This window comes from Manacus vitellinus, unplaced genomic scaffold, assembly GCF_001715985.3.
Source record: "Manacus vitellinus isolate BGI_N305 unplaced genomic scaffold, ASM171598v3 scaffold_2_pilon, whole genome shotgun sequence".
NCBI lineage: Eukaryota > Metazoa > Chordata > Aves > Passeriformes > Pipridae > Manacus > Manacus vitellinus.
In genome coordinates this window covers 9,182,120-9,205,274 of record NW_021940208.1, presented here as the reverse complement: position 1 = coordinate 9,205,274, position 23,155 = coordinate 9,182,120, and the positions used below count along the sequence as shown (strand labels likewise).

The following is a 23,155-nucleotide window of genomic DNA, read 5'->3' as shown; positions in this document are numbered from 1 at the left end:
CTAAGACAACAAATTATCGTATCATTCATATTATGCCCCCCAAACACACCATTCATGTGGTTCTGGGCAGCTTCAGTGCTGAATGTTGTGTCAATCTATGGCTCTTTCTGCTCCAGTGTGGCCTGTTATCTGAAGTCATAGTTATGTCTGCAATATATCTAACTAGCTTTACCTGTAAGGTATTGCTTGAAAGAATTTTTTGCAAAAATTGGTGCCACGTATACATTAACATTTGCTTTTGATGTGGAGATACTTCCCCAAACTCAAAAAGTCTGCAAGGAACATATATATACCTTGCTCAATAAGAATAACCTCATTGGATTTGTCTTTTGCACCCATTGCCCTAATGCTGGGGATTCACTGAGGAAAAAAAAAGTCACCTTTCAGACAATTTACTGTTGGGGAATTAATACTTCTTCAGTCATTGCACATTCCCACAGAGAGGAAGTTGTATGTGGATTTTTTCCTTTCTATTTCATAAATCTTAAGAGTTTGTGAGTGGCTTTGCAATAAAGTAACTTTTACATACAGTTCTTTGAACGAAGAGAATTAAACTTGTTCTTCCCGTGAGAGTGAATTCATTGTCCTGAGCCAGTTGCTAGGAAACCTCTCTGTTAATCTGTCCATTCATTTGCTGAGTTTTCATCTCTAAACCAGGGTGGTCCATTCAGTATACAACCTTTTCTTCCAAAGGCTTTGCACACAAACCATCTCTAATCTACCTTCATTTGAAGTGGAGCTCACAGTTACATGTTAGAGCACCTAACATCTAGTAAGTCTCTTTTTCCCTTCTCGCTACTTCTTCCATGGAAGAATTACACTTTGGGTTGATTATTACAGTTTATCACATATGTGCAAACTACAGAATCATATGTAGAATATATATATGAATTATCAATCTCTTGTCATTGTATCAATCCCAACTTTCTTTTAATTTGCTCATTTTACTGCTCGTTTTCCACATTGATTGCGGAAAATCATTCCTCCCTTCCACACTCCAGTTCTTTGAATTTATCTTGTAAAGAGGGACAAAAAGCCAAGGAAGTTCATAATGCTGCGTAGTCAGCAGAGATGACATGGTGACCTGCAACACTGAGCTTCTGCACTGTAAAGGCTTGAGGGCAAGAAAACCTACCTATTATTGTGCAGAGGATTCAGGTTAGGAACTCAACCTGGATAACATACTGTTTCTTTGCTTGGAAAGAATATGCCTAAAAAGAGTAGTGAGACTATTACAAATTATCATGATTCAAAAAAAGCTTAAATCAATGGGAAAAAAAGAGTGGGCAAACACTGATTGCCATTGCAGGAAAATGTTTATGATGAAAGTCTGGGGGTGTTTGAGGAATTTCTTTACTATGACTACAGGGGTTTATCAAGGCTTGCTGGTTGTCATTTAAATCTCTTGGCAGTGAGAGGTAAAGATGCTTTCCTACAAAGTGGTTTCTATATAGGAGAATGCTTGGGAGTTACAAAAAGACTGAAAAAGTTATATTCTGTATAAACTGAGAGCAGTAAAACAATGCTGTGGAAGTAAACAGGACTGGGCGAGCGCTGGTGGCTGAGTGGATGTCAGAGAGTGATGGGGTGTTGGAAGCGGATAGGGAGGATTTGTGTGGAGAGAGCAGAATTGAGTGGGCAATTTCTCCTGCATTTTTGAGGGTTTTACCTTGATATGACCAGGCACAGACAGTAAAGAAACTGCGCAATCAACATGGCTTCAGGCTCTGAAGCCAAGACAAAGGAGGATCTGTGCCAAGATTAAGGTGGAGTCCTAAAAGGTAAACGTATGTTCTCACCTTGTATGAGCATCTGCCATAATCCAATTAGAAGTGGTCAATAGGGTATGTGTACATTGTGAACACTTTCATGTAGCCAATAATGTAGAAGAAGAAATCACGTGCCGGGGTGTAGTAACGGTATTTAAAGGGCATCTTGGTAAATAAAGACGGACATTTTGCGGATCACATTGGTTGCGTGCGTTTGTCTCGAGCCCCTCTGCTGACAGATTTGAGTCAGCTTGAAATGCTGCAAGTGCATCTCAAGTGCAGCTTGAATTTCTGCAAATGAGTTTGATTAATTTTATCAAGGGAAGGTAGAAAAAGAGATGAAGATAAATGAGTATCAGATGTCAGGTAGTATGTCATGTACTGGGGTGGTTTTGTGAAATCTAGGGATTAAATAAAACACAGAAAAAGCATTGAGAGTGGGAAGGAATGAGAAAAGAGATGGCTTATGAAATTGCAAGCTTCAGGGCAGAGAGGCCCACTACACTCATGCTGCTAAATCCATGTTCTGTATCTGAGATGTTATTACCAGGAGAAAAAAGGAAGAAAAGACCTAATAGTATGTGCTACCTGAGCTTCTATTCAAAGATGGAGAAAGAGGGGAAAAAGAGAGCATCGTGGTACATATATGCTCAGACTGGAAGGGTGGTGATAGTGATGAAGAAAATTACATCAATGAAAGCAAAACCCATATGGGACAAGTGTGCCATTTTGACAAGACATCAAAACACGGAGCACAAAAACAGACACATGATTGGGATTTCATTAATCTGCTGCATAAAGAGTGTTGTGTCAGCCTTGCATGGTCAGATATTTATTAGCAGGGTCTATAGATGGTGGCACACACCAGCTCTAGCAAAGAAAGCCAACTAGGTGAGAAATAAAAAAAAAACATTGAGGAGAGAGAGAAAAGGAAAATCGAAGACTCTTCCTGGTGTCCAGCCAGAAGGAGTATTCTCATCTTAAGGCTCCCTCCAGTGCAGTAGGTGTCAAAGAGGAAGATGATGGTGATTACTTTTTTCCTTTTTTTCCACTAGTGTTGAAATCTTTTCTTTGGGACCTGCTTAAACTTTCTATTTGTTAATATTAATTAGAATATGCTAAATAAGAGCAGTTGTTGCACAGTGATTGATTGTTAAGCTTTTGCGTTCATATATTTTTGGACAATATTTATGAAGTATTTATATGACCATTATATAATTCGCTGCATGCTGTGGCTTGTTTTACAAAACAAAAGACAAAGAAAGGGGACAAGAAGTATGGGTGAGTTTCAGGACAGTGGGACCTTCTTCCCATGATACTTCTCTGTAACAGCATGATTGGGGTTTGAAGGTGCAAAGCCTCAAGAACAAAACCAGGGGATTAGCAGTGTAAGGACTGCAAGGGAGAAATACTACCAGGAAAGCTCCAGAAAGCACTGCCACAGAAGCTGGAGAGAAAAGCTGCAGAGCTGCAGGTGTAAAACAGGCAGCAGAACTGTAAATGGAAGGCTGTAGCACTAAGAAGGCTGATATTGATCAGTTGTTCAAACAATCCGTTGTGCTGTTATAGCCCAGGATAACACTGTATCAAGCAGTTAAATGATCCATCAGCTGCAAGTAAATGGGGGAAAGAATGGACTGTCATGATATATCTGTTATTTCTGTCAAGATTTTTTGTATCAGAACATTTCTTGTAAACAAGGAAAGGTACAAATACCCTAAAAGAACTAACCAGTGTAAAAATTATCTGACTGTATTTCATTACTTCTTTATTATAATAATTTTTAATAGAAATTGGTATTAAGGAATGTTAAGAGGCTCCCACTTTCCAAAATGATTGGTTATCTCCCTTCTACAAAATAAAATTAAATAGAGGAGATTGTAGAAATTTTAAGCTTGAAAAAGACCTCTGAGATCACCAAATCCAACCATTAACTCAGTACCTCTGTGTTCACCATTACACTATATCCCCAGCTATAACATCATCCACAATCCTTTTGAACACTTTCAGGATTGGTGATTCCACCACTTCCTCGGGCAGCCTGTTCCAACATCTGACCACTCCTTCAGTGAAGAATTTTTTCCTAATATCTAATTTAAATATCCCCTGGTATAACCTGGTAATTTCTGCTCATCCTGTCACTTATTTGCTGGGAGAAGGCACCAATCCCCACCTCGCTACAACCCCTTTCAGGTAGCTCTAGAGGGCAATATGTCCCCCCTCAGTGGATCTTACTTATCATCACTCTCCCTTACTCTCTATTCATAGCCAAAGCCACAAGCATTTGCCTGCATCAGTTTACATACTTGTTCAGTTCTAGGAAATATTTGGAGTGTCTCTTTCTAATTCAGCATGATATAAATTCAATCAGTTCACTCATTATATCATGAAAGCAACACATGGTGCAGTATTATACTGTGTCTGGTTGTTGGTTTGTAGTTACGAGTCATAAAACACAAATTTCAGGAATCCTTATGCCATTTTGTACCCTCCCGAATTTAAAAGAAATTGGTATTATCAAAAGACAAGTTTGGTTTTTTTTATTTTTAAACTGCTTCTGGTCACTCAAATATATAATTGCTGTAGTGTGACAAAGGGGCAAAATCTGGTAATGAGCATAGGGCTGAAATGTCTGGAGATTTGAGCAGACAGTAATGTCTGTGTTCAAACTCTTTCATCAGCAGAAATGGATTGTGACAAACAGTGAAACAAATTGATAGCAATGAGGTTGATATTGTAGCTTTAACCTGAACTGAAATTCTCCGTGCATAGAGCATGTATCTTCTACAAGACTTCTGACAACTATTGCTGTTTTTCTCATGTGGGGAGGAAGGAGGTTATTAAATAAAGCCCCTATTTAATTAGCCTTGTTTAGATTTACGTTGGATAAAGAGGAAAGACATTGTTATTAACAGCCTGCTGTTATAATTGATTCCATGTAGTGTAGAACTTAACCACTGCCTTGTTAGAAAATGCTTAGGTAATTTTAATCCTAACTTCTAAAATATGCTTAAAGTACTACAACAAACGAAGAAGTGACTTGAAAATATTAGGAGAGGTGCAAATTTATGTACTTTCAAAGGTTCTAGGTAATAAGATTGAAGTCTCCAGTGTTAGATGGTACTTAAATGCATTGTCCAATCTTTATCTGGCCTTCTTTAAGTGAAGCAGTAGATCTCAATTCACTTCCATGTGAACAAATGACCACTCTAAAATATAACATGACAAGTTGTACTTATTGTTTCCCATCGTGGCAGTTTAAGTTAAGATCAAAGACCAAGGAGATTTTGAGACTAAATCACTTTCCTGAGTCTGAAAAGTACTTATGTGGGTGAAGGTGAGGGACACAAGCAATGCTACTGTTTGCCAGGCTGCAGATAACCACAGTAAATCATTTTGCTTGGCTGCCATAAAAAGAATATTGTCTTTCAAACGCAGAGTTGGAACAACAATAGTTGGATGAAAATCTACTGACAAAATCAGATGTTTTTAGATAGAAAAAGGATACCTCCATGAGAAAATTAAGGTCAGTGGAGATCTCAGAAAAGAAAATTTTGAATAGAATTTTGAACATGACTTCTAGATTTGGCACAATGGACAGAAAATGAAAGTTATCCTGTAAAAACAGACAGGTCCATATTTTCTGTGTTCATGGGCTCACTCTGCTGCTAGAAGGAAATTTTGGAAGTTCAGATTTCCATGCAAAATTGTTTCTATTAATTGCACAGATTATCCGTCACAGAACCTAAAATGTTGTTGAGTCTGTTGTTGGAAAAAGTAAGACTTTACGGATGCCAAAGGATTCTAGGTTTATATAATCCTCTGCATTAGTGTTCTTCTACCAAATGCTCTGTGGAGTTATGCATACACAACATTTGGGATGATTTCCTTTCCTAGATTGCAGTCTGAGCTGTCAGTCCAGTCAAATTCAGTTGATCCCTTAACATTCCCTTCATGCACAGCTTTGTTCAACTTGAGATCCTTACCACACTTATCTTTTTGCCAGGCAAGTCCTTGAAGTACCTAAATTGCTATAGGTACTAAATCCTTGGTAGCTCAGCAAATAACAGCAAAAAGCCTTCTATTTGTATAAAATTACTTCTCAGTATGAAAAATGATAACATTTATCTTTTGGTACAAAACTACAGATATAATTTAAAAACGAGTAAAGCGATATGGATTTTTTAAGAGAAGCTTTTCCTTTTAATTGTAATTGCTAGTGAGCATGCAATTTTAGTGAGTGAAAATTTATCTACAGCCCAAATAAATGTTACTTTGGTGATAGCTTTTATAACACTGCATTAAGCACTGGGATGCTCATCATACTTAACACCTGGGTCTGCCACAGTAAAAGTATGAGTAATGCAACCAGTGATGAGAGATTTACAGTGGTTTTGTTATTAACAGGAACCTATTCAAATAATGTTCAATTTGTCAGGCTTTAGAACGAATAAACAAAACCCAAGCAAACCTGAACGTATTTTTACCTGACAAAGTATCAGCGTGTGCAGAAAAAATGGATGTATGACTTCATACACACAAAAGATATTATTTTTCTTAAACATACTCCATTAAAAAGCATTTTGTTCAGGATCAGCTCACGCAATTTAAAAAACAGTTTTCCTTCCTATACATTTAGTGTTACATTTTGATGGTTGTATTCCTCAAATGAAGATAACTGTGCTTATAACCTTCACACTGATATACATCACTAATGTTGTTCAATTAAAAGCCTTATTGAAGTAAACACAAATTTTAAAAAACAAATCCACCAAGAGTACAGTATGCCTTCCATAGAGGCAAGAAGAAGAATAAATTGACTGCAGCTGACAAGACTTTTCATGCAGTTAACTTTGCTACATTGTACTCAAATTACATACATTAAGTTTTAAAATTTCCTGTCCTTTCCTTTGTGAACTTCATTTTCCCTGTTAAAATAGCATGGACATTTAATTTACATTTCATTAGTGAAAAGAGTGAGTTAAATGACTGTAGATTTATTTCCAAACTTGTTCACATTAAAGATTTCTTTCTAGTAAGAAAAGTTCCAACCATTTTACAAGAGACAGGTTTGAGTTACTTTATCATACTGTTTGATTATATGAAACTCTTTTTGAATCAAGTGGTAATATTTGAACTTGGTATGCCTATTTTTTCCATATGATTTTTATTGACTTAAATAATGGTTGCACAGTTAGAACATACCTCATACAGGGTAGTTGATAAATAAAATATAGTCCTTACTATTCAGATATTAAAATACACACTAGGCAAGTAAAGTGTTGGGAGGTAAGAGTATTTCAACAGCCATGTTACCTGTGAGAAAGACATCAATGTTTATAGCAGCATCCTTTCCATATTAAAGTCAGCAGAAGGATGTAAGTAGAATTTGATGAAAACTCCTTTCGATTCCCTCATAAATGTTATCAGATACCTCAATAATAATAGGATATATAACTTTAATATCTTCTTGATAAGAATTATATGGAGTAATTCTGGTGACCTCCATTTTGCACCTCTTCTTGCTAACATTTCTTTCCAGTGTTACTGAAACAAGTAATCTTTCAATTTGGCCAGAATTTGCTAAATGGGGCACATATAAAAGCATGCAAATTTCTATCAGTTCACAGCACACAGATGACAAGTGCATGGTCACTTACTGCCTTGATGCTTTCAAAGTGTCCACCTTCCTTTTCAAAGTCAATTGGCTGCCCATTGAGAGTCCAATAGAAAGTAACATCAAGTGTGCTGTCATGAAGGGCTTTGCAACTGAGGACAATGCTTTCTCCAACCGTTAACTCTATCTTCTTGGGAGTCAGCTCTATTCTTGTGGGTTCTTGAAATATAGAAGAATTAGGAACATTTAGATGGAAGCCTACTTACAGTGCTAGACCAAAATAATATGATTGAGTCTACTCAGAGCTTACATTTCCTGTTTGTTTCGAATACACACTGTCAAATACTGAACTATATTCCTAGTGTACACTGAGGTGTGACAGTGGGGTTCAGAAGGTACAGACAGTTTCATGGAAGCAATAATGCAGAATCCTAAACAACAATCTATAGGACATCTGAATTGGATTAATTAATTAATTTCAATATTTTCAGGAAAAACAACTAATTTTTTTGTAAGGTTGCAGCACCTGGAATATTGTGATTACATGAAAATTTCAGTTTTGTAACATAAAATAAAAAAATGATGTTTCCTGGATTACAAAATATAGGAAGAAGCTTGAAAATTGAAGTAAAAAAAACCCTACAAGACCCCCCTACAAACAAAATCTATGATCATCTATGAATTCAGCTGAAAAATGAAAAAAAAAGGTTTAGAAGTGGACTGCAACTCAGTGCTTTGATTATTGTTGCTTTTCTAAGGAACTATCTTTCTTTAGATTTTATATAGTTACAATTATCGCTTAAATCTATAGGTTTGCTCCCATGCAGAAAAAGGTAGGACTAAGTGAATTCCCAAAGCTACAATATGTCAAAAGGGATATTGATTCTTTTACTTATAGAATTATTTATAATTTGAGCAATTTAATATATATGTTAATTCTTCTGACACATCTATTATATAACAGCTGAATACGCAATTTGATGCAGGAATACAATGTTTAACCAGATGGAGTTTTCTCCCCCTAACATGTTGGAAATGCTTTTTTATTCTGCCTCTACAATCCTGTTGTTGGGGGATTGGCTGGGAGATTCTAATTAATATTCAAATATTAGTCAAGACAAGTCATCATTATCATCAAATTATTTCTTCATACCTTTAACAGATATTGATGCAATGATTTCTGCAGATCCAAATACATTTACACCTTGGCATAAGTACCGTCCTTCATCAGACTTGGAAGCATTCAGGATTCGCAGACTCCCATGTGGAAGAATAGTTATCCTGAGAAGGATAAATAGATAAATATATATATATATATATCTTCCATCCTAGCAGCCAAATTCCATGCTGGTATCTTTTAGAGATAATAAATAGAATTGAGGACTGCTCCCTCTGTAGCAAGGCATGATGAAGATGATAACTGGATTATCTTCTGTTTCAAAAATAAACTCATTTTACTACTCCCTTAATTCAAAATTTTCATTTTGGAAGCATCTGTGAATTAGTATCCTTTGACACTTATTAGTGATGAATTTTAATAAAATTTTTGTAAAAAACTAAGAAAGGTAATCCTTCATAATTTGTCTTTAAAAGTTTCATAGCTGTATTATTGTCAAATTCCATTTCAATATCAAGCACAAGCTATTCAGTTTATTAAAAAAATGACCTTAGAAATCAGATCTGAGAATAAAGGAAAGCAAAATGCAAAAGAGGGTCAGAAAACCCCCCGATTAAATTAATTGTATCTACTCAAAATATAATTAATGGGACTACATAGCAAAGGGACTTATCTGCTTTTTTGTAGATTGGCTTCTATTTTTTTCTTTGAGTCTGTATGATTGCAGCACCACTACACCTCTTGGCAAGTAGCCCCACTGAAGCATACTCATGAGAAATGTTCAACCATTCACATTTAGGAGTTTCAAATTTTGGCTTTGCTTACACAATATTAATCATAATGTCCATTAAGTTAGGTGAAAATTAACACTTTTTTTCTATTCTAAAATGACAAAGAACCTGAATTTATTCTACCTTAAAGCTGCAGCCCTAGAAGAGAATAGTCATTGTTCCTTTTCTGACGGAGAACTACAAGGCTAAAAGGAAGAATGCAACTCTTCCATGGCATTTAAGCCAAGCTCTTGCAGGTCCTGTGTATCCCTTCCCAGATTAGATAGTGGTTGTGGTTTTCTCAATGGTCTTAGGAGATGTAGGTGGAAACCCATCAGGAGCCATGGACACTGAAAGCAGATAATCCTCAGCAAATGCTTTCAATAATCCCATAGAAGTGGAGGAGGAGATGGAGTGCTTCCTTCTTCTGTATTTTAAAACTGAGGTAAGACTTCTGTGTTAGAGAGTCTAAGTAGGTGAGTGGCTGTTCCCCAGTGATGGCTGGCTTTTTAGATATACCTCCCCAGAGAGGATTTTCTATCTGTTACAATAGTGACTGACACTCCTTCTACTGGGAGTCCCCTGTTGAGTCTATGATCAAAAATCATTGAGGGTACAAGGTTGTGATTTACTCTTCAGAAGTATTTAACCAGGAGTATGGCACTTTCAACATGTCTAGGTTGGACTCTTCAGCAGCCAGGAAAGCGAAGGAATTCCCTTTCTAGGCTGAATTTGTTAAAGTGCAAAACTGAGTTATCTTTGATTTATACCAGGAGTGATTTACCATAGGCTTAAGATTCAATAATGTGCTCAGACTAAATCACTAATATGAGACAGCATATCTTCTTCTTCCTCCTCTTTTTTATTTCTTTTTTTTTTCTTTTTTTTTTCCCTCAGGAAAAGAATAATATCCCCTATTTTCTGACTGTGAAAAAATGGTGGTTTATCGTCTGAGGTTTATAAACATTATGGTGGAGAAAACAGAATTTCATTCCAGTGAAAAATATGCTTCAGTTCACTTCAGATGTGAAACCACTCACTGCTCTCAGTAGAGGGACAGAAGAAAATAATAGCTTCAAAAGTGAATGGGGCAGAGGAAGGACATGTCAACTCTCAAGTTCCCTAGTGCAATCTGAGGATGCACCCTGTCTTGCTCTAGACAAATATACATCACTATTTGAGTCACATTGTTTGTCTACAGGTAATTTTATAGAAAACAAAATTATATTAAACAAATGTCTCTGCATCATAGTTTTGAGGTTTTGGAATTTTTTTCCAGTAAATAAAAAGGTCTGAAATTTTGTTATGATATGTCACACCTTTGAAGAAACACTTGCTTTAGAAACTGACAGGGATGCAAGCTTCCTTCATTTTCTCTTGATGTAAGTTTTGTTTTCCTATCGAGATGCTCAGTGTTCAATGCTCTGTGGACATCTTATCATTAGTATAAAAATAGGCTTTGCAGAACAGTAATAGTTTTCATCAATATACTGTCAGGATCAGACAAATGAAAGGACATTCCTTTAGTGTTTGCAAATTATAAAAGCTTATACACAGGTTAAGTCCTGATATAAAACTGTTTTTCATTCTGAGATTGGAAGAAAAGAAGGTTAGATACATATAAGAGATTAGCTAATGAATCTCACATATATTATCGATTACATTTCTATTTAGCTAAAACTTGTTGCCATCCATGAGGAAAAGAGTAATTGCTCAATCAAAGGAATTGCAAACACAATTGCTGATGAGTTATTTGGCTCAGAAATTAATACTTTCCTCAAAGTGCCTAGCACTCATCTGTCCTCCCTTTTTTTCAGTGTTTTGGAAAAGAGCCAGAGGCCTGGTTATGATGAAAACTGAAATGCTTTATTTATTCACATAACACTTGCTGCACACAGCAGGAACATAGACTTCTCCTCCTTCCCTGCCAATATCTCTCAGTCATGAAGAGACCACCTGTGTAGTATGTCTACATATTTTAATAAGAAAATACCATAGTAAAAAGTTTTGTAATTTCATAAACAGAAGGGAAGCAAAAAAGGAGAATAGAGTTGGGGTAGAATTAAGGATAATTCAGGAAAAAACCCAACCCAGAATTATTAACTAACTAGAAACTGAGGGAAAGATGATGATAGATGAACCAACAGAGAAAGACAGATGAGAGATCAAGATGATAGTTTGGAGATTATTGTACTTGAGAAAAACTCATTGTAATCACATAAAGGAGACAGATGTTGTCCATACAGGGATTCTGAGAACAGTGTCACATAAAATTAGCATCTCTGTAGAAAACAGTTTTCTGTCTTATAACATGAAGAAAAAGACACGATTGATAATGTCTTGATGTTAAAAAACATGTTGGCTTAAGATCAATTGCAACAAAGATTTTAGCAGTAATTATTTGAAAATAATAATTAAGATATGACAACAAATAGCTATAAGATAAAATTCAACGTGATTTAACTAAAGTACACTGAATGAGATTTATTATTTATAATATTTACTAAGAAATATTTTCTAGAGAAAATAAATGTAGGTTTGATCTTCCATGGTTTTCAAGAATGATTTTCATGACTGATTAAATATGTTTAAGGATTGTTAAGAAACTGGCTGAACAGAAGTGAATTTTCTTTTTTTTGGAACAAAAAATTGGGTTTTGTACCATTATTTTTCAAAATTACCAGAATATAAAAAGGTTGCTAAACATGTGATTAAATATATGGTTCTTTAACACAACAGGATCAGTATTTCAAAGTGGACTCATAGAAAAGTAGTAGATGTGACTCCGAACTAACAGGACTATGTAGCAAAGGCAAATAGAAATAGAAATTCTCAGATATTATTTGCTGTTAGTAGAGGACATACTGTTGTATGTTGAAAATTGATATTGGAAATTTTCATCTCTCTTTATCACCAGGGACAGTTTTACCTTGACCCACTGGGGCCAGGATGTGCATTTGTTCTCCCTATCACACATAAAATCAGTGAGCAGAGACTTCCATCAAGATTAAGATAATGAGAATAGGAAACTCTAATTTTCATTCTGTTGCATGATTCATAGCAGATTCTCACAAACAGATGTCTTGATGCTGCGGCTAGAAATGGTTTCTTGATGCTGAAGGAGCTGAGCAGTTGAGGCAGCAAGCATAACAATGGCTACACAACCTTCAGAGGACTTTTAGCAGACAGGGGTGGAGTGTCCGGATCTTAATAGAAATGAACGTCAGGTAGTTTATTCCTGAAGGTTTATATTCATTAAATAACAATTACAGAGTAAGAAAAAATAGAAGTCAAATGTGTGGCCATTTTTGGGTGGGAGGAATTAGCAGTTTTGTTAGGCAATACACCCTTGTATCTTTCTCTGTTTTCAATTAATTTTTTGGTATTATTTTTGACTTTCAAACTAAGGTAAGTTCTTATAGCACTCCAGAGAAATAATCACAGCAATCAGGGAAGCACTGCATTTAGTTAATACCTTTGCAAACTTTAACACCTAGTAACTGGATTAAAGAAAAAAAAGTTTTTGGTGGTTAGAGAGTTGTCCCCTGCATTTTACATTGAGATCCAAAACCAGGAGTATGGAATTGGTTTGTGTGCATGTTGCAAATAAGAACTTTAAAGATGCAAATAGAGAGAAGCTGCACTGACTCATTTAGCCTGTGGCCCCTCACAGTGTTCTGATCTGAGCAATCTGTCATTTCACGTTAGCTTGGGTTTGGGATCTGTCAGTATCCTTTAATGTCGATTACAAGGAATCAGAACAAGTATTTGTAAATAGTTGAAATCTTTATTTCTCCATGAATGGCTGTGGGTTGTCTCATTTTCCCTTGCTTTTTCTTGCTCCTTCTTAAAAGATGCACAAGCCTCTAATGCTTACAGAAAATGGATGTGAGTTATTGCTATAATAAAAACACTTAGATAAGCAAAATGTCATCTACGTTATATACATTTTTTAACAATACCACCCTAGATAGAGTAATCTTATTTTAATATTGTTGACTTAATTAGAAACATAACCATATTTGGCCCAATCCCTTGTCAAAGCACAAAATTGTTAGAATTTTCTTCACTTTCGATTTTCAAACTTTTATAATGGTGCAATTCACGTATGTGATATCTTAGGTGATTGGAATATGCTAAGACTTACTATTAATGTACCAAAAACTACTTCCAGCTCTAGTTAAGCCGATCTGTGCAAACTGTGTTTTAGGGCACTTTCTTTTAAAGGAGCCATAGCCACACCCCTCATTTTGTCCTTGCTGTTTGCTGCACAGGAACATTTGTTCATGAAAATACACAGCTTTCACTGGTGCAAATGTTGTCAATGTATGTAAATATAATTTCAAGTGAATGACATGAAAAGTAATTTTTTGCAACAACCCTAGCTTCTGTTCTAAGCACATACTGTTCTAAGTATGATTTCTGCAGTGTTGCTGAGCAGTAAAGGCTGGAAACTACTGATATGTCAGAACTGACGTGGTCTCTGGGAGTGCTTTCTCTTTTGTATGAATCAGCTGGTCATCATTTGTTTCAATGGAGACTTTATCAGACCAAAGTTTAAACTCATAGTTTGCTTTAATGACTCTTAATAGCATCAGTGTCAAGGATGATATAAAGGCGCTATAATTTAAACATGTTCTAAGATATTAAATGGAATCAGAGTCTAAATGTAAGAAGTTCAGATCGGTAATCTATTATCTACAGAAATTGTACAAAAAAGCAGATATTTAAATTATCCTACGTTTTTACTGGTGCACTCAAGTAAGTGTTGGTACATATTGAAAATTTGTACTTTGCCATTCTGCTCAAATATTTCACCCCAAAATGTGTCTCATCTTGTGCAAATAAGGTAAACTGGGAGTATTGCTCAGAAGATATGTCAGAATAAGTGTTCCAGGAACACTTGTTCAAGAAAGTGGTAGCAAAGGCCATTTTCTGCTCTGCATCATAGTCCAAGAGATCTTTTAAAAGTTTTTATAAAATACATTGAGTTTAGAACAATTTATCTCTAAACATACTGAAAATATTCTAAAATTATTAAAATATTCTTTTCTTTTTTTAAAAAAATCCATATTATACTCTTGACTCATTTAAATTTAATATATATTTTAATATTTTAATATTTTTAATAATTAAATGTATTCCTCTTTTTTACACACTCTTTCAATGTCAGAAATATTCTGGTACTTCGGAAACGTTCCTGCTTTTCAAGGAAAAGCCTTATCACCATAATTTTTTCCATGTTTCTAAGTGACAGCAATGAATTATTAACTTATTCTATTTTCCTCAGAAGCATTAGAAATAACAAAATGCTTGTAAGACTGCATAGTTCCCCCAGAAAAAAAAAAATACATGGAAAAACTTTAGTTACTTTAAGATATTTCCATGTTTCACTTGTTACCTAGGAAAGCAACATTAATATTCTAAGGTAGACTCATATGCAAGAGGTAAAATTCAAACAGACCAGGTGCTCAAAGAGGGTCAGAACTTTAACCAGTGTAAAACAACATAATTTTATTCAACTCCATGGTTCTATTTTGATTTGTAATACATAAAGACACCTCTCAAAACAGCCAAACTATGCTAAGCTTGAAGTGTTAACATTAACTTGATATGAACAGCAGAAACTTAGTTTTCACTCAAATGAGATTCTTGTAAATTGAAGACTGTTAATTAGATATTTACATGGGAAGTTTTCATATGCCTAGGGCAGAAGTCATTTAGCTAAAGCATTATTATTATTATTGCTATTATTGTAAGCTCTGTAGTAATGTCCAGTCAGATGGAACCTGGTTTCCATTGCTGATTCACGTTCTACAACAAAACTACCAGAATATTAACTTCAAGTTGTATTTTTATGTAACACAGCAATGAAATTTAATATTTGCCACTTTTCTGAAAAATTATTGTTAGAGATACCTTACTTGCTTGCTGCTTTCATGTGAATAGAAGAGTTGGGTAGAAGAGAACAATTGATCACTTTTGCATTAGACTCCTGTTCTCAAGAAAAAGAAAACAAACAAACTGTCCCCCTCAACCCATTATAGTTTGTAGTTAATTAATATGCATTGTTTAAGACCACCTTGATGAAGCTGGTTTCTGCTTTGTGGTGCTCTCTCCCTTGCATACACACTCGGTTAATTAGTGTCACTGAGAACTGAATGCCATAATCCGAAGTAAGATGGCAAAGGGTGAGCAGTCAAAGTGATAACTGGATGCTTGTAAAGGAAGCTGACTGTTGAGAATAAAATCAGCAAGAGAATTTGCCCTGAGGTCTGAAAAGGATTAGTGCTTAAATACATGCTTTCTGTGTCCCATTGATAAAATGCATCAAAACACCCCAAAATATGCATATTCTTTCCTGACATTTCTAGAAATAGACAGGAGAATGAGGTTAATCTGCTCCTGCTATGGGAGGGCTGAGATAGTTTTAACGATCTTCTGATAGATGCTGCTAATAATGTATAATTCTGGTAATTTGTTACTTTTGAGTGCATTTTGCAAAATTGTGGTTTCAACCATCTCATATGTGTAATCTCAGTTGTAGTTCAAAGACAGAAGAGATGAATATGGCAATGTCTGCCCCATCCTCACATCAAACTGACTCTGTTGTCAACTGGAGAAGATCTAATTATGTTTCTATCATATGGTAGGTCTAGATCCTGAAAGATTAAGAGTGATTGCTTTCATCAGTATGCTGCCTCTGGAAGAGTGTGCAAAGTCTGCAGTTGCTGCATGTTTGTCCAGGTAGAAACTCTTTGGAGGGGAGATTCCATTATCATGATGTACATTTTGCTTGGACCAGTAGCTACAAGTTCTTTACTAGTTGTTTAGAAATGTTATTGTAAGATGCAATGCTCCACAAATCTGCTGGTCTTCTAACTGCTGCTGTTGCAAAATGGCCCATATTTTCTTCCCGTCTCGTAACCATAAGGTCTCAGCTGGACTACAGCCTAGTTTGACACACTGTTTTCATAAAAGATACAGGTTTGGAAGGGATAGAGTAAAAGAACTTTTTAGTACAAAAGTGACTTCTGAAAATCAGAAAAGAATAATTCAAACACAGATTGTTTTAGTTCTCAAAATAAACTTTCTGAGATGTTTATGGAATCTTGAACATTGATAAGCTTGGCAGACTGTACGTAACAAAAACGGCATAGATTAGTATAGTACTAGATAGAATAGCATGATTGGTCCTGCTTTGTAGTAAGAGGTCCCTGCTGGCTCTCTGATTATTCAAATCAGAGATCACCATCCTGTGAACAATAAGGGAGTCATTACTTTTTTGCTCAGTTCTGCAATATTTCTGAGTTTACCCTTGGAAATTCCAGCACTTCTTTTTTCTGTCATCTTCATTGACAAGTAGATCTAGCAAGAAAGATCTAAATAATCTGTCGCTACATCCAGAAAGAAAGCAAAGGATAGAAAAAAAAGCTATCTCATGGCTCCATTTTTACTTCAAACTACTTCACACTACTTGAGACGGGAACTTTTAAGTGGAGAAATCTGTGGGATAGAACAGACTTCACAAAAGATGTGAGGAGTAAATGCACACCTGATGAACAATCTTTCCTCTATAGTTCCGTGATGCAGCCCTAATCCATCTCTGTGTTATAGATCTAGATTCCTGCACCATTTACTTTCAACACACTTCCTGACTGTATCCTCAACAAGTGGTGTGCTCAAAAGTCAAGTTCAAAAGGAACAAGTAATTGTTTATCAAGATATTGGTGCAAGCTGAGGAGTCAGAAGACTCCATTATAGATAGCATGGCAGAGTAAAGGCTGAACTGTTTCTGTAACACATACAAAACTATCATAGGGACATTTGTTCTGGAAGACAGCTTTTCTAGAGTACTACCTTTCTTCTAATTGATAATTCTCTGTAATTACTTTTCTCTTTTGATAGTAAACCCACAGTTAATGATTCTACTTAGAGTCTTGCAATGTTTAAATTTTTATGAGAGGTTAGAAAAATATGTCTAACTAAACTGTAAAGCTGACTGAGCTACATTATTTTTCTCTTTTTTTTTTTTTTTTTTGGTGAAAGGACCAGTCTGACCTGTGGATGCAGACATCTTTCAGGAGGGAGAGACAATCAGTTCAGCGGACAGACAGTTTAAAAGCATTGGCTCAGCACAAAAATACTTCTAGACTGTAGGAATTGCAAATGGGATTTTGACCAAAATGGACTAGGATCTTACTGACACCACTTTTCAGGTCAGTTAAGTTCATTTTGCATTCTGAGAGGGAATCTGGTACTATGGCTGGAAAACTAGGTAAAGAGAAATCTGTTTTATTCTCGTGTCACAAGGTGAAATACAGTCTATTAACTGGAAAAGGCACTTAAAAAGACACATGTTCCCTCCAGAGAATCACATTGCTACCGTGGGTGAAAAGGGTAAAAAGTTCTTACTGACAAACAATTTATTGATTAGGATTGTTTGAACCTTAAAATCTCTAGTTTACTTTGGAATAACGTGCACTTCAGCCACAACTCAAAAATTTTGATTACAAGTTGAAATAACAGTTCAGTAGGAAGAGCTTCTTTTTAGAACTGACATATGTGTCTACAGCTGTATTGCTGTGCATAGAAGAGAACAGATGGAATTCCCGCAGTGACACAAGTTATGTGCAATAGAGCATAAGTGACAATAATAATGGTGCAAAGAAAAAAAAAATCAGTGACTCTATCTATTCTACTCCACCAGGCTGCTCCCAAAGATGGTTCTTGTTTTAGAATTAGGTGCCCCATCATGCACATTGAAATGGTCTTAGACCTCTTTGAGAAAAACACTCCATGTGAAAAATAAGATATCTTTAGGCCAAGCCCATTTTGCTTTATGGACAAACCACACACACGGAGCCTCTATATCCTGTATCTCAGTGTCTGTATTGCTTTTGCAATGTTGGAAAGTTGCAATGGTCACAGGCTTTGGAAAGACTAGGGAGACATTAAGAACCAGTGAGAAGAACTTGGAGAGGAGATGAAATTGTTAATGTTGTGATATTGGATGCCCACATCGTTTGAAGGATTTGGATGGGTCTTCGATTGATCTTGCTTCTACCAGCCATAAGCTCTCTGATTGATGGGATATAATGCCTCTGAGCTCATATTTATTTATCATGGTAAGTCTGGGTACACATCATTACATCATACTGGTGAGATCACAAACTCGCAGATGATACAGATGATTGGTGGGGGATTGCTAATTTCAAGATACAAACTGTCATGGTGCCACACCACCAGTTGACAGCAGGCTTTGGAGAGGATTCCATACTGGTCTAGAGGCAGAAGTGAATTATTGTGTGGCATCAGTTGTGTCACACCTACGGACTGGTGGTATGGCAGCTGTGCAATCATTCAAAGGTCTCTGCTGTTGTAATTTCAATGGGAAACTCTAATGCTAAAAACTGGCTCTTTCTCCCTGTTTGAGAGTCAAAGCAGCATTGGGGCATTCACATAGTACACAGATCCAAGCTTACTGTCTCCCTTCATACCAACAGGCTCAGTAAATATTCATCTTCTCTCACCAGCACAGAAAAAAGAACACAATACTTCTTCAGTGATATAAGCTTCCTTGTTTTCCTAAATTCTATTTGTTTTCTTCAACCTTTTTTTGCTCCTTATTCTTTCTTCCCTAAATCTCCTTTCCTGCACAAAAGAGCATTCTTAACTTTTGCACCACCTCTGTTCTTCCCTAACCTTACGTGTGAAGTCGATTATCAGTGATGTTGGCATGGGGCTAGGAGCATAGAATAAAGAAAATAGGATGAAAAAGTTATTGAGTCACTGAGGATAAACCAGTGCCAGACATGCAGTTGTGTCCTATAATTATATAGAGAACTAATCAGAGAAAACACAGTTTATAACTTTATATAACTGCAGCAAGCTCCCTTCTCAGGATGACAAAGAGGAGTACTGAATTAAGAGAGACCTCTTTGCTTACTATGTCTTCACATCTCACTTTTGCACACAGAATTATTTTCTAGCCTTTTAAAAGAATTTGATCTCTTTTTATTAACTTTGCTTCTGTACTCTGAATCTATTAGACCAGATGACTACTTCCCAGGGACCTGGCAAGGCTAAGCTATGTAAGGTAGTAGCGTGAATGTGTCCTTAGAGCAGAGAGTGACAGATGGCAGTTTTGCCCATCATTTTGTAGTTTACCATGTTGGCATCTCTCTTTCCCTCTATTCAGAGGCCTGGGAAAAGACACAGTCAGGGATCAGAGGCAATGAAAAGAAAGATGTTTTTCCTATGAATACAGAGAGGACTACATACAGGTTTATTGAAACATGATGAAAGATTGCTGAACTGAGAACAAACCTGAAGGGAAGGATGAACCTTCCAAGGACAGAGTGGATGGGGATAATCTGTTTATAGCTTCACCTTTCTGTCACCAAGTCTTATTCATTTGAAAAATGCTCCTTGATTTTATTTCACTTCTAAGAAAACATAGCTCCTGTGGTTCAAAGATTTTTGCTGCTTTAGGTGTGCTCACTTTGATGAAAATTGCAGACAAATCCTCAAAACTCTGTTTGACTCATCCTCTTGTCACACGTACTTGCATTCCTGCTGAACCAAGATTACACTTGTAACCTCAGTCGTAATTTTTTTCCCCTAGTTTTTGAGTTTTGAGTGTTTGAACTCAGAACCTTTGCATTGCTCTTCACACAGCTGCTTGGATATGATTATAGGATTATTTATGAACTTTCTTTTAATTCAAGATTTTATAGCATAGTGAGTAAACCAAAGATCTTTAAGATGATTTTATTTACTGTTTTTATTGAAAGCAGAAACCTAAGCTGCCATTTAGCAGTAGGGCTGTGGAAGTGAACACAGTGAGATAGAGTCTTTGTTACAAGGATCAGGTAAAAACATGCCTTTGAGAGTGGAGTGTAGTTTAAAGCCTAAAAAGCAAAGGGTGGGGATTGGCCTTGATAAGGTTTAATATGTGGTACCCAGAAATATATGTATATTCAATGTGCTGCTTGACAGGTTTCAAGCTCATACAGGGACATTTGTTTGTGGACATTTATAAAGCACTCTAACCTCTGGGCTTATCTCTATTGTGGAGGTACTTTGATTTATAACTTCAAATACTGAATCTAATGAGAGTCAAATACAAACTGATAGTATGAATTTGAGCTAAATCAAATTGGCTCAATTATATGTATATACCCCTGTTAAGAGTTTGAGATCTCTGACTCATTTATGAACTATGGTCCATTGACTGCTCTTTCACAGACTACTCTTTCTACCTAATTGGATAGAAAAGAAGCATCTAGAAGCTTTTCTTCATCAGTCTGGAATTGGTTGTATTTATAATTTGTTTCTCCACATTTGGTATTTATTCAATCAAATCAAATTGGCTCAATTAGCGTATTTTTATAATGCTGTAACATTACCTTTGTGAGTCCTTTACCACTAATCTTGCACAGCTGTCCCTCATACTCAGAAAAGTGTCCTTTCAATACTTAAAGCGGGTTTAGAAGAAAGAGGGAGACAAATTTTTTAACAGGGCCTTGTCCTAGGGTAAAAAGTGGTTTCCCCTGGAGTTAGAAAGTGGTAACCTCCGAAGGGGTGGTGTTTCTGGGTGCAGGGCCAATCACAAGCTACATTTTGCTCCTTTGAAATCAACATATTATAACAGACCGGAAAAGAAGGATGATGAAGTAGCTGGAGAGAGGCAGCCATGGTCTGAGACCACGAGGAGATAGCAAGCCCCGAGACTACGGGAGACCCGGTGTAGTGTTAAAACTGGACCAGATGCCATCGTCAAAGGCTGGAGGAGTTTCTCCACTATGAACAGCAGCAGAAGACACTAAAAGCAGCGGCAGAGCAGCACTGAACAGAGCACTGTGGCCAAGAGCTGAAAGAGGTAGCAAGCAGCGAGATGGCACATAGCCAGGCTGAGAGACGCAGAGATGTTCCTGCAGGAGGGAGAGCTGGCAACAAAGTAGAGAAAACTCAGCAGAGACTGTTTTGGGGGTAAGACTGAATTACTGTCCCAAACCCCTGAGACTTCCTAGAGAGGAGGGCTGGACTTCCAAACTCTTAGGGAGACCCGAAATGCAGCAGCAGCTAGAGAGAGAGAGAAGACATGAGAGCTTGGAGACATCCTGAGAGCTGGACCAGGATGGAATATGGAGGAGGTGGCCTTGCCCCTCCCGCTGCTGACATGCTGGCAATTTGAGACAGAGCAAAGGAGCTCTGGTAGGAAGCTTAGAGCAAAGACTGAACTGAGAGCTGCCCTAAACGTTCTGACTCGAGGGAACTCGACCCCTCGAGGAAGGGACTTTCATGGGATGTCTTGCACCCCATGATATGACTGTGGTAAGGTGAGTTTTGTCCCTGCTTTTGTGAGCCCACAGGAGAGAGACCTTCGGTTGGAGCTGAAGGGTCGAGAGGGGTGAGAGGAGACCCCCTTGTGTGTAATGGAGAGAGAGAGAGAGAGATTCCAGCTACTACTCCATCTATGACTACTACCTTGAAGAGGAGAGACACTGCTGCCCTAAAAGTGGAAAGGATCTTTCCTTCTTCCCTTCTGAACTTTTGTTGGAGGGAAAGGAGATTTGATCTAATGTAAATATTGCTTTACCATAGGAGAGATAGTTAGAATTATGTATATAATGTATTGTAATATTTATTTGTGCAATAAACTGTAATTTAATTCCCTTCCCCCCATACTGAGTTGTGTTATGTCTGGAAAAACCTCTCACACTGCAACAAATTGTGGGAGGGGGGCTTGGACTTGGAAATTGGATTTTTAGGGGTCTCAAACCACGACAGGCCTGTAGTGATAGGACAAGGGACGGTGGTTTTAAACTGAAAGAAGGTAGGTTAAGACTATACATAAGTAAGAAATTTGTCACGATGAGGGAGGTAAAAGACTAGAACATGTTACCCAGAGAAGTGGTGTATACCCCATCCCTGGAAACATTCAGGGTCAGGTTATATGTGGCTCTGTGCAACCTGTTCTAGTTGAAGATGCCCCTGCTCGTTGCAGGGGGGCAATTAGATGACCTTTAAAGGTCACTTTAGACCCAATATATTCTATGATTCTATGAAAATACAAACAGTTAGTGGAAAAGAGGAAAATAGACTTTAAATTAATGATAATGGAAAGGGCCACGGGTTTTGCTTAATACAAAAGGAGATGCAATGAATGTAGAATCAATTCTCAGCAATTTGAGTGTAGCTACTCTTGCAATCCAAGCAGGGAAGACACATTCTGCACCTGTAGTCTGTACCAGAACAAATTAACAACCTGCCTCTTCGGTTGTTCAGTTTGTTAATCAGTTGGTCCTACTGCCAAATATGAAATAAGTATGGATTTGCAGTAATTATCCTTGCAAAGATGTCATTAGTGATGATACCTGTGTTAAGAGTTTGAGACCTCTGAGTCATTTAGGAACCATGGTCCATTGACTGCTCTTTCACAGACTACTCTTTCTACCTAATTGGATAGAAAAGAAGCATCTAGAAGCTTTTCTTCATCAGTCTGGAATTGGTTGTATTTATAATTTGTTTCTCCACATTTGGTATTTATTCAATCAACAAAATAATGATTGTCTAAATTACTAAGAATGTCTTAACCTCAGGCTTTATGACTGCTAAACAAAGGAATTAAGAGGGTTATTATTGCCATCCTTGTAAAGGTGTGCAAATAACAGTGATGATACAAGAAAACTGAATTGCTAGTTTCTAAGAAATTTCTTGCAAGGACCAAGAACTTTCATGAGTTTTGCACAGGCAGGACAACAGATATTAGAAGAGTGAGGAAGGACAAATTGGGATTGAGAAAATGTCCGAGGTTTTTTTAGCAGCCTTTAATCCCTTTAGGAAGAATTCCAGTGCTTTTCTGAATTCCTCTAGA

General features: G+C 36.7%; 1 protein-coding gene across 2 annotated transcripts in view; it reads right to left on the bottom strand.

Annotated features, from left to right (window-relative positions):
* The window catches only part of CNTN5 (contactin 5), a 430,795-nt gene that overhangs the window by 56,437 nt on the left and 351,203 nt on the right, over window positions 1–23,155 (bottom strand). For both annotated transcript variants that reach the window (XM_018071482.2, XM_018071483.2), the window contains 2 exons: window positions 8,540–8,667; window positions 7,430–7,605 (listed from right to left, as the gene is read on the bottom strand). In XM_018071482.2, coding sequence (XP_017926971.1) covers window positions 7,430–7,605; window positions 8,540–8,667 — 304 coding nt within the window. The remainder of the gene's footprint in view (window positions 1–7,429; window positions 7,606–8,539; window positions 8,668–23,155) is intronic.